Genomic DNA, 19,322 nt, shown 5'->3' on the forward strand with positions numbered 1-19,322 from the left:
CACACACACACACACATGTTTTGCATTCTTTGTGTGGCCACTCAAAGACATAATGCATTCCCTAGCTTAGCTCTTTACCCTAATCTTAAACATCACAACTAAATGTCTAACCCTAACACCAAAACCAGGCCTTAATTCTTTAAAAAGCCCATTCAAGTTGTGTGGACCAGTCAAAAATATCCTCACAAAGATAGGTTTGCTTAACAACTGGTCCACACAGTCTACTAAAGAAACACACACACACACACACTTAGATTTTACTTTTTGATGTCAAGCAGCACATGCTCATGCTTACACTGGGGTAGTCAAGTTCAGGCTTGGTTTGATTTGAGTTGTTTCACTCCCATCAAGACAAAGAGAGAGAGAGAGAGAGAGAGAGAGAGAGAGAGGTTTCCAGTTGCTCACTCACACCCAGTGGTTTCATGAGTGCTTTCTGTGTCTCTATTTATTTTGTTATATTTGTTCATTAATTTATTTATTTATTATCACTGTTGATAAGATATGAGACATCTGGAACCTAGTAGAACTGATCCTGTGTATATTGTTCTTTCTTTCACTTTGTTAGTGTGGCACCTAGTGGCCAACTTTGATAAAGCGACTCTAACATGCTTTTCTTTTTATTAAACAAAAGTTCATTATTCAATACAATGTGCAAACAGTATAGGAAATACAGGTTATCCAATTTAAAGAAAAAAAACCCCTACTACACTCCTACAATGCATTTCGGAGAAGAATAACAATAAAATGAGAGGGTCATCAGGGGGTCAAAGGTGGCTTCCGCTCTACGTCACTACCAGCCAGCCAATGAAATGCCGCCTTTTTTAAGTCTCTGTGATGCCGAAGAATGTAAACCTGTACAGCAGCTTTAAACACGCGGCTCACGTGCCGTCTTTTCACTGTGACGTGATGTCAGACTACAGGTTCAGAAACTGGTTTGTGTTCCCCTCAGCCGTTTTCGCGTCTTACGCAGTTGCCACGTGCTCATAAATGACTGATCTCATCCCAGTGAAGGTAAATCACACACGCACACACACACACACCGTACAGATACGTGTGTTTATATTTACGGTCGTGCGATGTGTGTCATCTGTTTTTGGTCTGAACGGATGCAAAGCCACCATTAGGATAAACTGGTTTGTCTTCTAATTGTATTAATGCTCGGATTACAGAAGGAAGGGCAGTTGGGACTGGCGTGTTGATCGTTAGCGTCTGTCTCACAGTCTCGCGATCTTTAATCTCACCCGGGATGCAACAGAATGAGGGAAACTAAATAATATTTAATGGTGACTCTGTCAAGTGAAAAATCACCGTCCTCACATGACGTCTTAATGCCAAAATGAATTCAGAAATGCATTTATTTGTAAACCAATTCATTTTGTTTGGATTTTCCCACCCAAATATGTGTGTCAACAAACGCATACATACACATATACACTTACATGCTGCTTTTGCCTTCTTTGTGTGGACACTCACACACACAATGAACCCCTTACCCTTACCCTTACCCTAACCTTAACCATAACAACCAAATGCTTAATCCTAACCCCAAAACCAGGTCGTAATGCTTTAAAAAGCCCATTCAAATTGTGTGGACCACCCAACTAAAACCAGGTCCTGTTAATTGTGTGTAACAGCCATAATGTCCTCAAATTGGTCTACACAGCTCACTAAAGACATGTGTACACACACACACACACACACACACACACACACACACTCAAAGCAAAAAAAACACAACGCTTGCTGTACAGATACCATTGGAGGTTATTGCTCTATCTGGCACAGTGATTCACAAAATAACGTGAGTGATTCTTTTTAGAACGTTTTTAAAATGATTATCTTAAAATGTTTTTTTTCATGATTACACGTTCAAATTCTACTGTGCAGCTATGTATACATTACTGTGCCAAAAGCCTCAGGCCACCTTTAGATTTGTTGTTTCAGCAATGCTATAACCATAACCAGTATAGTTTTTCTCGATATCGATTTATAGGAACACATCCTGAAATATGTTTGCAATTTTACATTTTATTTTTTTTTAAATGTGAAAAAACCCAGCTTCTATGAGTTCAAATGTTATGAATCCTTGTATCATTCGTTCATTTCCTTATTCCTTTATGAATCTGATACCAAAAAACAAATAACGGGTGATTTTCTGTACTTTCGATTTATTGCTCAAATCAAAAATAGGAAATGAAATAACGGGCCACGGAAAGATTTTGATTTTGATATTTAATTTGTCCGATTTGTGTGAACTGAAAGTTATTGTCTTCTTCGTGTGTTGCACTTGGAAACGTTAACGTTAGCCTTCAAAACCATACTGAGGATCAATCATGGAGAGTTTCATCTTGTTCAGAGGAACGAAACGGGTGACTGTAAAGGAAGACGACATGACGACCGAAAAAATCGGCAGGATCTTCCAGGTAACTTACTGTAGTTTCATCTAAAAATAAGTCTCATTTATTCTATAAAATTGCACTGACGTAACGTTAACTGTTAGCTATGTTATTATATAGCAAACGTTAACTTTACTAACGTTGAACTGAACCCCTTCCTTCACTGTTTACCAAACCGTTATTTCATTTTTCGATCAATTGAATATGAAAAGAATGAATGATACACGGATTGTTATGTCCTATTTCATGTATAACAATATGTGCTGTGAAAATGGTCTGTTATGCCAGGTTTATTCAAACATGCGTGAGCATGACACACATATGCTGTTTGAGTTAAACTCTACAATATAAGACCGACTTTAAGTCACATCATTTTAATCCAAATGCTAATGATCACAGAATGTGACAGACATATAAACGGCAACGCTGGTGGTGTCCTAAAACCGTTGCTGTTCAATTTTCAATCTTCAAAATCATTCATAGACCTCATGGTTGAATAAAGTTGAGCCTGTTCTATTCTTGGTCCATGTAGATCTGTTGTAAGTGGGACATTGCAGTGCCGGAGAGTCAGTATGAAGGGCCTCTGCTGCAGGTGGAGCTTCTCCCTGGGATTCATGGTGGGGGCCTGCAGCTTCTACTTCTTCCTGTACAACGTGTGGTTTGAGAGGAGCTACCCTATGCTGTCAGAGGCTCAAGAAAAAGCCATAACAGAGAAGAAGAGACCAACGAACAGAAAGGAAGAGGGTGCTGCTCTCTTGAACCTACTCCACCCTCAACATGCAGGTGCGACTACCATTCTCTTTTTTTGGTAATTGTAAGTAAAGCTGCACATCAATTTTAGACAGATTTCCAGTGTTTAAAACACTAGTTTGAATGCAGATGTTGAATGATTACTCGGTAGGAGTTTAAGTGTAAATTTTGAGCCCAATTTGAGGTTTTGGGTTCTTGTTAGGGAGGTATTATAGTTGACAGTTTAGGATACACTGTGTATTTGAATATTTGAGTTCTATTAAAGACTCAAATACAGAGTTTAACAGTAGAATGCACCAACACAGCATGTAGCTCTCCAGATGGCTGCACATCTGTCAGAGAACCAGACTGATGGTTCTCTGATGGTTCTCTGACAGAACCATATCCATCGATGCCTAGTGTTTGCTCATTGTGTGTTGGGCAAGCACATTGTTTGTTTATTCTACTTTTTTTTACTTTTCCACTTGGAACAATGTTTGTCTGATAAACAATTTCCTCGTTAAAATAACACAAAAAACAAATTTATGTTTTTAAGTGGTATAGCCTGTGTGTGTGTGTGTGTATGTATGTATATATATATATATATGTATGTGTGTGTATATATATATATATGTATGTGTGTGTATATATATGTGTATATATATGTATGTGTGTGTATGTATGTGTATATATGTGTATATATATATATATATATGTATGTGTATATATGTGTGTATATATATATATATATATATATATATATATATATATATATATGTATATATATATATAAACTACAATCTCAGAAGGGTCACGACAAAGCATCTTTACACACGCACAGCAAACACAGTTTGAGTTCTTGGGCCACAGAGGACACTGTTGACAGATTAGAAAGCTGGAAATGAACGACGTCATCCTTCAAGTATAAAAGAAAGTGTTGCATAACAATGTTATGACCTTTACTGTTTACTGTGTCCTTCTAGATGAAGACAACAGGGTGGCGGATGAGTTGTACAGGAAGGTACGTATTCTTTGTTGGGTGATGACGGGGCCGTATAATCTACAGAGCAAGGCCCGCCATGTCAAGGCCACCTGGAGTCGCCACTGCAACATGGTGGTGTTCATGAGCTCTGTGAAGGATCCAGACTTTCCCACCGTGGGACTGGGCACTAAGGAAGGCCGTGACCAGCTCTACTGGAAGACCATCCGAGCCTTCCATTATGTATACGAGCACCATGCGGATGAAGCGGACTGGTTCTTGAAAGCGGACGACGACACCTACGTGGTGGTGGACAACCTCCGCTGGTTTCTGTCCAACTACACCCCTGAGCTGCCCATCTATTTTGGCAAACGCTTCAAGCCTTACGCCAAGCAAGGCTACATGAGTGGAGGGGCAGGTTATGTACTTAGTAAAGAGGCCCTCAAGAGGTTTGTGGAAGGTTTTCGGATCAAAGTTTGCACACATACCACCCCCATAGAGGACCTAGCACTGGGGCAGTGTTTGGAAAAGATGGGCGTACTGGCTGGTGACTCTAGAGATACTTTACATCGGGAAACTTTCCATCCATTTGTTCCAGAGCACCATCTAACTGGCAAGTTCTCCAAGAGCTTGTGGTACTGGAATTATTGTTACTACCCGATTGTTGAGGCAAGTCAAGTCTTTTATTTATAAACTACAACTTCAAAATGCTATTACAGAGTGAGTGTGACAAATGGTAAAAGCAACCAACTACATTATCGTGTTTTGGTCAAAGTTCCTAACAGTGGGGCGTTTATGGTATGATAGATAGACCATAGATTGTGTATAACAAACATTTCATAGTCTCCAGGTCCTGAACGTTAAGTCAACAGCAGTCTCTAAATCCAGTACAGTCATTTGAATAAATTCAAATGAATGTACTGAACTTTTAGTATAGGTGGACGTGGAAATGGCGCTGTCAAAAATGCTACACTCAATTCACTGGAATTGTGTCCTCGACTACAACCACGGACCTTCATTAGATGTCATACGACATCCCATATCTAATTGAAGCACAATGGACGACTCCTCAATAAAAGACAGACTGTAGCAGAGTCTTATTAGAATGGTTCAAATGAGGGAGAAGTGTCCTAAACTGTCAGTGACCTGAAAATACTTTAATATCATTACAGTACATCCACAGATTAAGTGAGATTTATCCGTACAGTCAGGACCTACAATATAATCTAACTTAAAGTGATGCAGCACGCTGTTAAATTTTGCTTTTGCTGAATGAAGTATTTTTATGTAGGTGTTGCTATAAAACACTCATTAGAAGGATAATGGCTAAATAAATAAAATATTTGACCTCTGCATAGAGTGAGTGAATTAAGATAGAATGAGTTCATTTCAAAGTAGATGAATTCAGCAGAGACAATGTCCTGTCAACAAAAGGAAAATTGGTCAATTTGTGGCTGATAATGCAACTAATTTATTGTACTTTGCAATTATAATGAGTCGGGTCCATTTCAGATCTTGTCAGATGCTGCGTGTACGTGATCGCATGAAGCTCCTTTTGTCCTCTGTCTATCAAAGGGAACCGAGACAACTAATTTAATATTACAATAATCATGTTTTTTTTATCACTAAACAGATAATTATTGTTTTATGAACTGTATATAATGAAGGATAAAACAGGCGGCTGTACAATGAATACATGTACCTATTTATTTTTTTTTTTTTATGAAGCCAAAGAAAACGGACACCAGTTTTATTGCTGTTAGACTCTGCACTGCAGCCTTTATCCACACAGCGAACGTTGATCCTGTCGTTTGTCATGAGTTAATCCCTCACATACTGCCGTGCTATTGTATTCTTTTTACTTCTGTTGCAATGACTTGATCTTTTCTGTTTTTCAAACATATTTGTTTCCACCCCTGAGGTTAACACAGGTGGATGTTGAGCAATGCCAGTCTAATCCCTTAATCCAATATAGAAATGATTGAGGCTCCTACTCCTTTGACAAATGATTTATGTTTGTTTTTCAATTACACAGTAAGTATTTGGACAGTGTCAGACATAGTTCCCTTTATTGATTCATGTTTGGTCACCTCCACACATGACATATTTATCCAGCCACATTGATGCTGTTGACATATTTATGGCTAATCTGTGAGTCTAGGAGTTTGGCAGTAGATGCTAGTATCCCATTCAATTAAAGCTACAATTTTACACACACATCATATATCTAATATGCAGACATGTTTTTATATACTTGCATAGACTTTCTTTGTGTGATCTGTGTATTGTTCCTCCCTGCGCAGGGTCCACAGTGCTGCTCTGACCTGGCGGTATCGTTCCATCAAGTGAAACCAGACCTTATGTACACACTGGAGTATTACACCTACCACCTGAGAGCGTACGGCTATAGGCCACGGTATCAGCCTTCCCTACGCCATGGTCTTGGCATCAGCACTCTGCCACCGTCTGCTGTGACTTAAAGGAGCTCATCTGGTGACAGATGAAAGGACTCGGGCAACGGTAGCTACTTCCATTGTTGACAATGAAACCAAAGTAGTGACCTCACTGAGAACAGGACTGTCGTCACACATGACAACAGACACCGACTGGGTTTAATGTGTACACTGTCTGAATCTTCTTTTTACTCACAGTAACGTTTGGGATAGAAATTATTATGGTAATCACAACTGTGACAGACATGTTATTACCCTGTGATGGCGAAATGTTCCTTCTGACCGATCCTGTCGCTGCATGACACTGAGCACTGCAGGGACAGCTGCAAATAACTTAAAAGATAAACGCTTTGTTTAGCTGAATTAGTCCTGACGTATTCAGTGTTTGAATTGGATTATGTTACAGTTACAGATGTGTTTTCAGATTGACACAGGAAGACCGTTACTGTGTTTTTGTTCATTTTTTTTTTATCACATACGCAGCAACGTATTTGGTTATTTTTACATTTTGGTTTTCCTGCTGCTAAATGTGGCACTCTCTTGCTGTCCAGACATTTCAGTTAAATGAAAAAAAAAATCCAGTACATTTCTTTTTGCTTATTTAATTAAATTAACTTTATTTATATTATATTTATTTGTGTTTTTGTTTGTATATTACCTTTTTAATTCCTCTACAGCCAGCCATGACGACTGTGTTGTTTTTCTTTTTTGACCCCTGAAGTGTGCACTTGAAACACTATGTGCTTCTGTTTGAGAACACTGTAGCATCTGATAAACGCAACACTGTACAAAACTCCAGTGAATTGTTCTGGTCCAGTCCTATACAACAGTGAACACTCGAACGGGTGGTATTGTACACTACATGACTGTCTGCACTAGAGCCACACATAAATAAATAACTCAAACAGTTGCTGGAAAATTCAATAATGTTTTAAAAGAGTAGATTAGGTATATACAGTATATATATAAAAAAATGTGTTTATTTAGAACTTTGAAGAAACAGAGTCACATGAAAGACAACAAGAAACAGTTGTCACATCTAGTTATGTTTTGTCTTAAGGTAAAACAAATACAATCTGTGTAGGTTATGGTCACTTTCATAAACCATATGTAGAAATCATGTTGGTTTAGCCGTTTCCACAAACATTTCATTCTTTCTTTGAGTTCTCTTTCTTGATGACAGTTGTTTGAGTCTGAATATCTACAGCCCCTGAAGAAATCTGCAACAAAACAAAACGGTAATCATCAGTGTCTTCATTTAAAAAAAGGCTAAAATGAATACTTGAGTACACCATTAAACTTTATATTTTAAATATCAGAGAAGTGGAGGCTTATTGCTGAAATAGACCTTACCTCAGCTTGCACTTGTTAAGAAAAATGCCTCTCCTCTCTGGATACTCTCTCCTCCAGGGACCATTATCTGTGTGAGCACACAAAATATCAGTCCATAAAGATTGATTGTGCGTCCTTGGGGAGCATCGGGGGAAAACATGAAGTTTTAAATGCAACAAGCAAAATCACTATCTGTGATATTTGACTTTTGTAAACTGCCGTACTCACCCGACTCTGAGTTTCTTCTTCCCATCAGACCAACAAAAATATCATGCATTTCTCCTAATAAGAAGAGTGGGAAGAATTTAATCACATCTTTTCCAACCAATTCAAAGAAAGCAACCACGTCATCATTTCAGTAATAAATGCCAAACGGCTTACTTTTTTGTGGCGACTGTATAATGTTTGCATCTGATAAGATACAAAGGATAAGATGAAGAAGAAAAGAAAGCTGTGTCAGTTTTGCAGATACAAATCTTCAACGCCGTCACTTAATGCGTTAGAATTGATCACACACAAAACGTCCACTTAACATTACCATAATTATTGTTTTTAATGAGACATCGCTTTATGTAATCAGCTGCTTTGCGTGATCAGATGAAAATAAGACTCACCGGCATTTCTTTTGCCCATCAGACCCACAAAGCTGTCATAATCCAAATCGCTATACCGTTTCAGAATGTTCCGCTTGATGTTTGCCAAGCCTGTGTTCTGCTGCACAAATGAGAATGAAAAAAAAAATGAATTCATATATATATATACATATATGTATATATATATATGTATATATATATATATATATATATATATATATATATATATATATATATATATATATGTATATATATACACATAAATATATTCTTTTTTAAAGAAGCTCAAGAAAAATAGTCACTGTGAATCAGGAAACGTACATCTGAAGTTGATCTAGGCGATCCGGGTTCCTCGCATCTGGATTGGCTGAAGTCAAGTTTCATGATGAGGAACACAGATACCAGAAGCAAACCTCTCCTCATTTTCTCAGCAGCACCTACGCGAGGACAATTACATTTATTTTAGTTTTATAACATAGTTTTAATGGGCAAATACATCGCTGAAAATTGCACCACACATCCACATCTAACCGCAACCTGCTGCGTAAATGATGCGTAAAAGCGCACGGTTTTCCAATCACCCTCTTGCGTTTCCTCTGTATATGAACACAATCTTCCAAATAGTTGAAAATACAATAACAAACGTTTGATTTTAAGCATTCAGGCTACAACTGTTATCCTTACCTGATTTCTGTCGCTCAGGTAATTTTGCAAAAGCGTCAGCTGTGCGCGCTCTGGTGCGGAGTGGAGTGGGAAATAGTTCCTGCAGTGAGATCTGGCGAGGATAAATGGGGTCCAGGCTTTGGGGTAATGGCTGGATACCTGCGTAACGCCAATCAGCAACTGGTGTGTAGGTGGCGTGTCAGGTCTTATATCATGGTGTGCTGAAGGCTACGTAGTCTAATTATTGATGGTCGTGATGCTGCTGAGAGACCCTCAAATAAAACGCACGCACACCCATCATTTAACAAAAGAGAAAAAAAGAAAAAGACATCACGTCTTCGCAATGTCACGAGTACATAGGTTCGTGGATCCAAGCCCATCCCTCTGGGGAATTTCCCAGAGACCACCTGCAGCTGGCTTTGGATTAAAAAACAACAACATATAAATATGTTAGATATTCCAAATAGTAGTACATTCTGAAATAATGTCTTTATTGCAGCCTCATTCATCTCAATGCCACATGCTCTCATGCTCCTTTCTGTGCCTTTCCATTCCACTGTCAAGTGGACGTGATCACTGACAAGATCCTAATCTCTTCAGGAGGTAATTATATAGATAGCAGCTGCTTCTTCATATCAGCGTAAATGATGATGCCTTTGACTAGACTGACAACACAGCTGTTGATCAGTAATTATTCATTAATTATTTTATGTCTAAATCAGTCTCAAAAACACATTTTATTTTTTCAAAATCTGTCTGTACACGTAGTGACAATGTCTGTCCTTTGACTCTTGGTTCGTATAAGGAGCAACTCACCAATGTTTTCCTCCCACCACACACTGTACTGTATGATTTCATTGAAATAGGAAATTTAAAAAACCTTTGACAATTTTCAGTAGCGCTGCTTGTTTTGTCATGTGTTTTATATAAGAATGAATGTCTGCAGACATGATCCGTATAAACACTGAGCAGGTGTGCTGGGTATGATGGCTAAAATCCTGTTTTTGAAGAGACAAATATTCATACATCATTATATACGATTATTATTATGACTCACACATGACATTTAGTATTCCTATACATGCATGTTATATAAAGGGATATTTTATTTTCTACACAGCCACACAAGCAATAACACTTACATTGAGGTTTGTGTACAAACAATGAAAATAAGCATGAATATTTCACCAAAGCAAAGTTGGAGATCATAGCCGTAAAGCTGGCAGAGGGAACTGCTGTACATCACTGTGGCCTCTGGAGACTCAGGCCTGACGTTCAACAAAACAACAGGCAAAAATCCAAATTTCACTCAAGGTGAACGCCATGTTTTAGTAATGATTTCCTATTTCTATATTTGTTTAATTCCTGTATGAAGTTGTGTGGGTTGTAGCAATGCAGGGGTTCAGGATGGGAGATCTGACAGAAGTGGGGAAGTCATTAATTGCATGTCTACATTATTGATGAGTGTTTTTTTTTAAAATCTCTCTTGGTAATCAAAGGACCCCGCATTTGGACTAACATAGAGCAAGGGAAGAGTGCCAGGGGCTGTTTATTCACAACATGTCAGTGCAAGGGACGCTTCTCTATCAACAGAAAGTTGAATGGATATTGGGTCAAATGTGCTGCGGGGCTATATGTATAGCAATACATCACAGGTAGTCACATACCCTGCAGACTGCTGAACACTGTGAAGTGCAGCCTTCGCTGTGTTGCATTAAGATGCCATTTATTCCCAGCACTTGACTTACAAGTCAGTGTGTTTACATGCATGTTAAAAGTCCTATTTCAGTCGGACTAAGACAATAATTTGGTTTTCGTAATGTCATATAAACACTTTTGTCCGACTAAAATCAAGGTAGTCTCAATCAGGCTAACATTGCTGGATAATTTGCTTCATAGTCAGATTACTCCTGCATGTATACACTTAGTCGGACTGGAGTCGGACTTGGCGTTCTGTGCGTGCCCCAAAATGTCCTCTCCAGTCTTTGTAGAAGGAGACGATGAAAAATCGTGAGCATCGGTGAGAGGGAAAGCTATGGAGAAGACCGTCTTTTGAACAACATACAGAACCACAGCGACATCCATCTTACCGTTTGTTTTTCTGTGATGTAAAGTTTAACAGGAAACTGATTCAGTATGCACTAGCTTATAGAGAGAGATACAGTGCCACCTACGATTTTCACCTCCGCATGTGTACTCGAGCTCTGTTGCCTGTCTTACTTGGACTACAGCTGCAGCTCGATTAAACTGTGCATGTAATACGTACTGAGTGAAAATGCTTGTATTCCCAACATGTATGAGCTCCCTCCGAGCTGTGGACAGTTGTAAAGTTTTAAATCTCTGTAGTGCTTGACTTTCAAATGAAAACTGAAACCATTGTAAAATGAGTTCGCACGGTGCTGTTCCACACAGCAGCATCTGTGTCACTCGCTGCGGAAGCTCAGTTCATGTTTGTTCTTAATTCCAGTTGTAACCAATGGTTAATAGTAGTACTTATAGTTTATGTAATGAGTATGAATACTTAATGTTCTACTGTACACAATTATATGTTATAAAAAAAGTAAATAAATGTCACCACGCTTCACCATTCTTCCAGTTACACGTCTCTCGGGAGTTTCTCAGCACTAACTTATTGGATTAACAGGCTGAATAGAGTGAAATGTGAAACGTGGTAAATATATAAAGAGAGAATTAGAGAAAGAAACAAAAGACCATGAACCAGGCAGACCTGCAAACACAATTTCATTGTTTCCTTTGATGGGAAGTACATGTAAGGACGTGAGAATGCATGTTTGCGTATCTGCATGGTGGAAGGGAGCAGCAGATTGAGCCTGAAGTACAGTCACACTGTTATTATTCTCCTGTCTCTCTAATGGAGTTGTCAATCATCCATGTGTGCAGCCTCTCATGATGTAATAGGGAGAGGATAAAGTAAGTTGTACCCTGGAGTTGAGAGGAGACAGTGACGCCCTTATATGGAAGAGATGCTATGACAGAACCGGCGATCAGAGCATTTGGAGGAAACATGATAGTGAGACTGCAAAGAGATGTGTCCGAAATTGCAGGGTGTATTTTGTATATTTTGAGTGGGGTAGGTGCACAGCTTGGAAAATTTAGCACCAGATAGTCCAAAGGTGACTCTGACTGTGTAAACACAGCAACAGCAAAACACTCAGTGGCCATCCCTGCTGGTTGCTATTGCTTGTGGCGACATGACGACCAAAATAAGAAAATCTAGACAGTGATTCTGGGCCTCGTGATGGTAGATCACAAGACACACCTGTCAACAATTGATGTAATGGGCTCTAATCAAATGAAGAGAATTTAACTCCATACTTCACCTTGGGGCCATGCAAAATGTCTCAGATGAATGCAGTTTTTTTCCGTCCATTCCCCCCAATCTCTGACGTCTGAGGTCCAGAAGTGCCACTTCCATCTAAATGTTAATTTGAATGCTGTTTCTTTAGACTGGCATGGACAACACACATTTGAAGAGTGTGTGTTGTTGCCAAAACAAATCACACTGTGTTTTTCCCCTTCATTGTTTTCCAACATTGCCCCCCAAAAGTGTTTTCCTTCTTGCTCCTTCTTGTCAAACATTTTTGTCCCCTTTAATCTTCTCTCAGTGACAGTATTTGGTGCAGAGGCACCCGAGGGAAAACGATAAGGCACTCTGGTGCCGTTTAGGCTGTAGAATCTCTCTCTCTCTTAGATTGGGAGACGGTTTCGGTCAATCTTGTAACAGCTTTGCCTCTTTTCCACTCATCATGGAGTGAGAGTACTCCGGATGACATTAGCATCCTCCTCTCAGACAAAAGTCGGTGCCTTTTACACTCACAGTAGAAGAAAGACGTGTAATCAGACACTTCAGCTGTGTTTTCATCTCTGGAAATGTGTTTTATATCATGTAGACCTTTGGTGGCATAAATCAGATGAACTCAGCATATATTGTGGACACTCTGAAAAGTGTCTGGGGTATTCTTTTCCATCTAGCTTTGTGTTTTTATTGTCACATTTTATTATGTAATTATTAATCATGGTCTTGGTCAAAGTTTGAGCAGATTATCTTCTAGCTGCAATGTACGGAGGGTTTAATCCCCAACTCCTGTAGTTTATATGTGTCCCCAAGTATTTTGATGCTGGAAAGGGTTGCATTAGAAGCCATATCAACAATGTTGATAAGAAAAATCTGCTGTGGGGATCCCAGATTTGGTGCAGCTAAAAAGAAGGAGAAATATGTTCATGTGTCCAAACGATAGCTCTGAGTTTAGCTTTGTTTTGAACCTTGTGCATTGATATTTAAACCCCACACGCTATCAAATAGCGCTGCTGCGAGTATCTAATCTGTTTTATCCATGTACATGAAGCCCTGAAACCCTGTAACACCAAAACTATTTTGTTGAATGGGTGTTCTAAATGGGTCTTTAACAATACATCTCCAAGACTGAACTGACAACTTTTATCCAGCCAAGTCTCACCAGTGGTAAATAGCTGTATTTATATTCCACTTTTCTCCAAAGACCTTTACAACTCTCTCTCTCTCACACACACTGACTGACAGACAGCAATAAGCTATAATAGAAACAAGAGACATCATTTTGGATTTGTGTGTCTTGCCAACTTTGCTAACAGGTGAACTCAGTGTTCAATCATCAAGCTCATTAAAATGTGTCACGTTCTGGCGGCTGACTACAGAGCTATTGACCTGGAGAACATCCAAGGACTGCTAATCCAAGGTCAGTTTCTACAGCAGGAATTTTTCGCCCCCTTTTGAGGTAATTACCAAAACACTGCTGGTGCCGCATCACCCACAACCCCCTCTGCTACCCTGTTACAATAAGCATTTACCCTCATGAAGTGATGCTCTCCGGTGAAAGAATAGACAAAGGGAGGAGTAATCAGGTCTGAAATAAAAAAAATAATCTGATAACTAATTGAAACTGAATTGTGTGTTTGTAAGTTTTAAAAGTTAAGTTAGTTTTTATTAATCCCCTTAGGGAAAGTATTCCTCTGCATTTTGACCCATCCTAGAATTAGGAGCAGTGGGCTGCCACACTGAGTGGCGCCCGGGGAGCATTGGGGGTTGGGTACCTTGCTCAGGGGTACCCCAGCCCTTTTTTTTTTTTTAGTAAAACTAACTAAAACTAAAAATGTACCAAAAATGTGCTTCGTTTTCATCTCTGTAAATTTCATACATAATAAATGATAAAATGATTTAAATGTAATTTTGTTTACAATGTGGGGCTATAAGGCTATGCAAGTTAAACACAACATTCCTTTTTCTAGTTAATTGGGATGAGTTGGTTCATCTAAGTGAATCAAACCTCTAGTCTATTATTGGGTTTACTGTTTCTTTTTTTTTTTGTTTCTTTTGCTCATGCTTTTCTTCAGATTGCGCTCCTGAGACTCATGATGTGTCTTGAGGGTTGTTTATTATTACATTACAATATTCCATATTCCATATTATAAAAAACTGAAAACACAAAAAAGATTCTGTCAGCAGGATGACTCAGACTTAACGCTGTAAATGCTGAAGGGCAAAGGCAAACTCCTGGTCAAATTGATATGACCTCCGCTTTGGTTATTATGTAAAACAAGCTACAGAAGACGTTACCAAAAGATTTGCTCTTCTCTCAAAGTCATTACAATCTGTTTAGCTCCCAATCAATATTTTGTGTTGAATCCATGATGAGTGTGTCTGGTCTGTGGACCTCTGAGTGGATGATGAAGATGCAAATTAGTTTTATAACTCATTACTTTGGTGTGAATGAGAGCTGATAATGTTTAAATTGAGCTTCCAACACACCTTGATATTAGAGTGACTGACTGGGCCCATGTGTGACCTCCCTTAGCAGCTTATTTCATTTTGTTCCATCTGCTCATAAAATGTGTCCAGGGAAATTATGAAATCACATCAAAGTGTGCAGGGCAGTGACTGAGACAGAAATTGAAAACCATGGAACAATGTACAGTCGTATTTGTCATCATGAGATATATGTGTTACATTTGTTTGTGTGTTTCCGTACTGTTTTGTTTATGGATGCGCTAACGGCAGTATAGGAAAAGTACACATTTAAACACACAAACTGCACATGTTTTATTGAATTGTGATGTGTCAGATGCCCAAGAGATAATGTTGTAAATTTCCCATGACGGCTCTAGAAATACCATAGGTCACAGTGATCTGACCTTTTTTCTGCAGCAATTTTCTCTGTCACATCCTGGAGGCGCTTGGATTACTTCACTGGTCTTTGCTAATGTGGCCACTAGGCTCCATGTTAGTTAGATAAAAAGCGTTGGAAGTGTATGATCTACCACAGGCCGATGCCCAGTGTTCTCTCGGAAATGCTCAGTGTCAAAGCAAATTACATATTATACATTTCTGCAATGATTCAACTGGACCAAAGGTGACTCCCGCATAAAAGAATATCAAGATACAATAAAAGAACTTGGCTATGAATTGCCCGCTGGCATTTTTGAATTTCACTTTGTCTTTTTTTTTTTTTTTCCACTGGAGACCAAGTCAATGAAACACATTATTCATGGAGCAGTCACCTAATTTGCTGGACACAATACCTTCAAGAAACAGCTGTTATTGCTTTCATGGTATGAGGGATCAGCCCCTGATGAATCCTGACATATCAGCACAGTTGGGCTCCAAGCAGCTACTAACGACTGCAGAACACAACACAGACACACCCTGGAATTGGTGACATCACCATAGTATTAGGTTTTAATCACCTGTAGATACTCAAGCATTAGGCGTAGATGCTCAAACACTGTAGATTTTAACGTGCAAGAATAATGATTTTGGATAACCCTTGACAGTACAGTCACAGTAATGGTATTGTAATAAATGTGGAATACTGTACTACTGTGGTCTAACATTTTATTTCTAATGCAATTTCCAGCTTGGTCATGATAATTATGGTTATTGGGCGACAATTTCTGTGTTTTTTTTGGTTTTACATTCTGTTGTTCTGCATGTGTTTTATTGGTTTTTTTTTATACATTGTTTCCAATCCTGTATGTTGTATGTATTTGTGCGATTTACAGCACTTTTGGAATAAGAATGAGAGTGTAAAAGTATCCTCCCTTGTGTCCCACACAAATTTCCCATTGTTTTAACTAATCTAGTATTTGGTGAGTACTATAGAAATAATAGACAACAACATTACTTCCCTATTGAAAATCGTTGATGAAGTGTAATGTGAATTGTCGATGATTATGTTAATTACTGTTATTGATAATAATGATTATTATAATAATTATCATAATAATACATTTACTCTAAGCACAACCACTTACCTAAACCTATCCTTTACCTCACCTTTGAACATGTCTGTGCATTAAATGCAATGACGTCCATTAGCAAAGTGTAACTGTGTAAACAGACTCAGGTCCCCACAACATGAGTAATACCCACACCGCACTCTTGCACACACACACTGACTGATGGCCTTGGGCTCCCCTTTGTAAATGACAAGTGCCATCCATAATAGGCAGGCAGGGGATGGTAAAGTGATTACTTTCATAACACACAGTGTCCTGGTAAACACAGCTGGCACCATGTGTGTCACGCTAGACATGAAGGCAAATTGCTCAGTCCATATAAAATTACACATCGTGCTTTGGGTTTGTCTTGACAGAGGGTCATCAGCGACGTAGCAGATGGATGGACTGCACCTTTATTCCACCTCACTTACTATCAATGGCCTGGGCCAGAGGATGTCAGCGATGGCCGCATATGATCAAATCTGATAAGATACTGGGAGGATTTAGAGTCTATTGTGAGCAAGGAGAGCACATTATACATTCATTATACACCACTATCTGATAATTACGAGCATTATAATTCATTATAAATCTGGCATGTATCCATAATGACTTTTTTATCTGACAGCTCCATGTCCTGATTCTAATGATTGAACTGTGATTTGCTGTTTTCTTATAATTCAGAATAAACAAATACATTATTGTCCATTGTAAAAAGAAAAAAGAAAGGCCATAACTTTGTTTATTTGCATATATTGCTGTTCATTCACATGTTCTATCCCAGGGGTGTCAAACTGGTGGCCCGCAGGCCACATGTGGCCAATAGATTTCATGCGGCCCACCACTTAATATCAGTTTATAATGAAAACGTGGTCCACAATACTAAATATGTTTGGTAGTGTAATAATAATAATAATCAATAAACACATTTTACCTTTAATTATCACAATATTCAATGTATTATACTTGACTGAATATATGAAAGCTGTTTAATTACAATTATCCATGACGTTATTTACTAAGTTTTATTAAATAAAATTCATTTCTGTTTTTTTGTGTATCATAAATATGTTTTTTATTGTGACATATACACCATTCCATATTAAAATAAACACTTTTACTTTGAAATTCTGTAAAAATTTCATCATGAATATCTTTTATTGCTCACCTGCTGCGCCCCCCTTTTTTTCTCTAGTCCGGTCCTCTCTTGACCAGACTGGTCTTTTGATGTTGACACCGCTGCTCATACTACAGAACACTTATATACAGAATGGAGAACCTAAAGCTAAAGCTAAACAAATTCCAAGTGTGACACCAGTCCACTTTAAAAAGGAGATAATAGAAATATTAATATGTGTGTGTGATGCTGCTTCAATTTTTCCAATTTGCTGCTATATATTCCAAGTGCAAAATATAATAGAATGCATTTAGCTAGACTTTATCCTCCAGATGAAGGTTGTCTGGGGAGGGGTGTTGATGTGGAGGAGGTCATAGAGGTGTGGGGGAGCAAGGTTATGGATGGCCTTGAAGGTGTGGTCCATGCAGAATTTGACTGGAAGCCAGTGGCGCTGGTCATGGTCCTGGTCCTGGTCCTGGTCCTGGTCCTGGTCATTTTCCTTCTTTGCAAAGACAAAAAAGGTGGGGACAGTCCCAGTGTAGTTTCAAAAACATTCAGAGAACCCTGCATGGGTGAGTTAATAAAATAGAACAGAAAAGAGAAATGAGGCTAAAACACTCACAAGAATGTTGGAAACTTATATGTGAAATGATTTTATCATCCTTAAAGCTGAGGATTTCTTATTATGACTATAGTTGTGCTTTATTCTTTCTCTTGCATGTGTTGACACTTAATTATAAAAAAACACTTACTCATAAATATCAGCTTCTTGAGCCATAATCAAGACTCAGTTATTGTTTCAATTATGATACTGAGTGATTTGTGTGTGTGTGAAAGAGATATTGCTTTGGACCTAATAAAAGGAAGACACAGATGTCAGAGAACATAAAGATAATTATTGAGTGGTTGTCACAACAGGATACTGTTGAATGACAACATTATTTGTTTCCTTCCGTCAGTAACTCATCATCTAATTAAAGGTGGCATGCTATCATTCACATTACATCCAGTGTCTCACTATCAGGCCTCAGTGTCACTGTTTCCCCATCTCCCACTCATCCCAACATTGCCTTCATCACCATTTTTCCCTGAAATGCTCCAGGCTTTACACTGAATGTATTGTCGGAGATTTAAATAGAATATTCTTGGGTGGACATCTGTGACTCACTGTGTCTTTTGAGCAGTCACGTCAGTAAGGAGCTGTACAGTATGGACAGTGGTAGATCAGCTGTGCACGGGCTTGTGAATAACAGGGTTCGTTTTGGAAAAGTGATGCTTTCTCCAAATATGCTGTTTGTTGTAGATTAAAATCCAATTTTTTTCAATGAAATACTGTCTGTTATCATCCAATCTGAACAAACAAAAAAGTCTAACTCGTGAGTTCAGGCCAAGACGATTGAAAAGCAGGGATAAACACATATCCCATAGAATGTAATGTCATGTTCTAAGCACACTATCACACACTGGGCTTTAATACACAAAGCCCATATTAAGGTTTGTCTAAATTGAACTTCACACAATCACATAAAAACCATTGGGTTGTTAAACTCGGCTCCAAATAATTGATAGTTTACCTCATCTGTTTGCTGACGCTGCTCAAGGCTCAAAGTTCACTCTCTGTTTATTACATCATAAAAACATTAAATGCAAATAAATGGTGTTTATCCCTTTTGACTCCATGTTTTGTCGCTGATGATGCATTTTGTGCGTATTATGTTTTACTTTTGCATATTGACACCTGACACCTTTGAGTCAAGCACACTGTACATGGTTTGTCAGAGCAGC

General features: G+C 38.6%; 3 protein-coding genes across 8 annotated transcripts in view; 2 read left to right on the forward strand and 1 right to left on the reverse strand.

Annotated features, from left to right (window-relative positions):
- samd11 (sterile alpha motif domain containing 11) overlaps nt 1-19,322 on the forward strand; it is a 1,171,052-nt gene that overhangs the window by 438,438 nt on the left and 713,292 nt on the right. The window lies entirely within an intron of this gene.
- c1galt1a (core 1 synthase, glycoprotein-N-acetylgalactosamine 3-beta-galactosyltransferase, 1a) lies at nt 825-7,467 on the forward strand. 2 transcript variants are annotated; one of them, XM_044038120.1, is made up of 5 exons: nt 825-1,011; nt 2,307-2,423; nt 2,929-3,179; nt 4,109-4,773; nt 6,408-7,467. In XM_044038120.1, the coding sequence occupies exons 3-5, from the start codon at nt 2,969-2,971 to the stop codon at nt 6,582-6,584; spliced, it is 1,053 nt and encodes a 350-aa protein (XP_043894055.1). In that variant the 5' UTR covers nt 825-1,011; nt 2,307-2,423; nt 2,929-2,968; the 3' UTR covers nt 6,585-7,467. The 2 variants fall into 2 exon arrangements, with proteins under 2 accessions (XP_043894055.1, XP_043894056.1); XM_044038121.1 differs by lacking the exon at nt 2,307-2,423.
- On the reverse strand, nt 7,518-9,425 carry tac3a (tachykinin precursor 3a). Of its 2 annotated transcripts, none has more exons than XM_044038143.1 (7): nt 9,167-9,425; nt 8,804-8,919; nt 8,504-8,600; nt 8,271-8,300; nt 8,118-8,171; nt 7,911-7,977; nt 7,518-7,777 (listed from the first exon to the last, which is right to left on the reverse strand). In XM_044038143.1, exons 2-7 carry the CDS (start codon nt 8,903-8,905, stop codon nt 7,759-7,761), a joined length of 369 nt encoding a protein of 122 aa, XP_043894078.1. In that variant the 5' UTR covers nt 8,906-8,919; nt 9,167-9,425; the 3' UTR covers nt 7,518-7,758. The 2 variants fall into 2 exon arrangements, with proteins under 2 accessions (XP_043894078.1, XP_043894077.1); XM_044038142.1 differs by having other exon boundaries at nt 8,504-8,603; nt 9,167-9,421.

Source organism: Solea senegalensis, linkage group LG11 (genome assembly GCF_019176455.1).
Source record: "Solea senegalensis isolate Sse05_10M linkage group LG11, IFAPA_SoseM_1, whole genome shotgun sequence".
NCBI lineage: Eukaryota > Metazoa > Chordata > Actinopteri > Pleuronectiformes > Soleidae > Solea > Solea senegalensis.

Coding starts and splice junctions, on each gene's coding strand:
- c1galt1a (XM_044038120.1), top strand. CDS start 2,969: ATGAAGGGCCTCTGCTGCAGGTGGAGCTTCTCCCTGGGATTCATGGTG. Junction 3,180..4,108: donor ACTCCACCCTCAACATGCAG/GTGCGACTACCA, acceptor GTGTCCTTCTAG/ATGAAGACAACAGGGTGGCG. Junction 4,774..6,407: donor GTTACTACCCGATTGTTGAG/GCAAGTCAAGTC, acceptor CTCCCTGCGCAG/GGTCCACAGTGCTGCTCTGA.
- tac3a (XM_044038142.1), bottom strand. CDS start 8,905: ATGAGGAGAGGTTTGCTTCTGGTATCTGTGTTCCTCATCATGAAACTT. Junction 8,604..8,803: donor CGCCTAGATCAACTTCAGAT/GTACGTTTCCTG, acceptor TCATTTGTGCAG/CAGAACACAGGCTTGGCAAA. Junction 7,978..8,117: donor AAGAAGAAACTCAGAGTCGG/GTGAGTACGGCA, acceptor GTGCTCACACAG/ATAATGGTCCCTGGAGGAGA.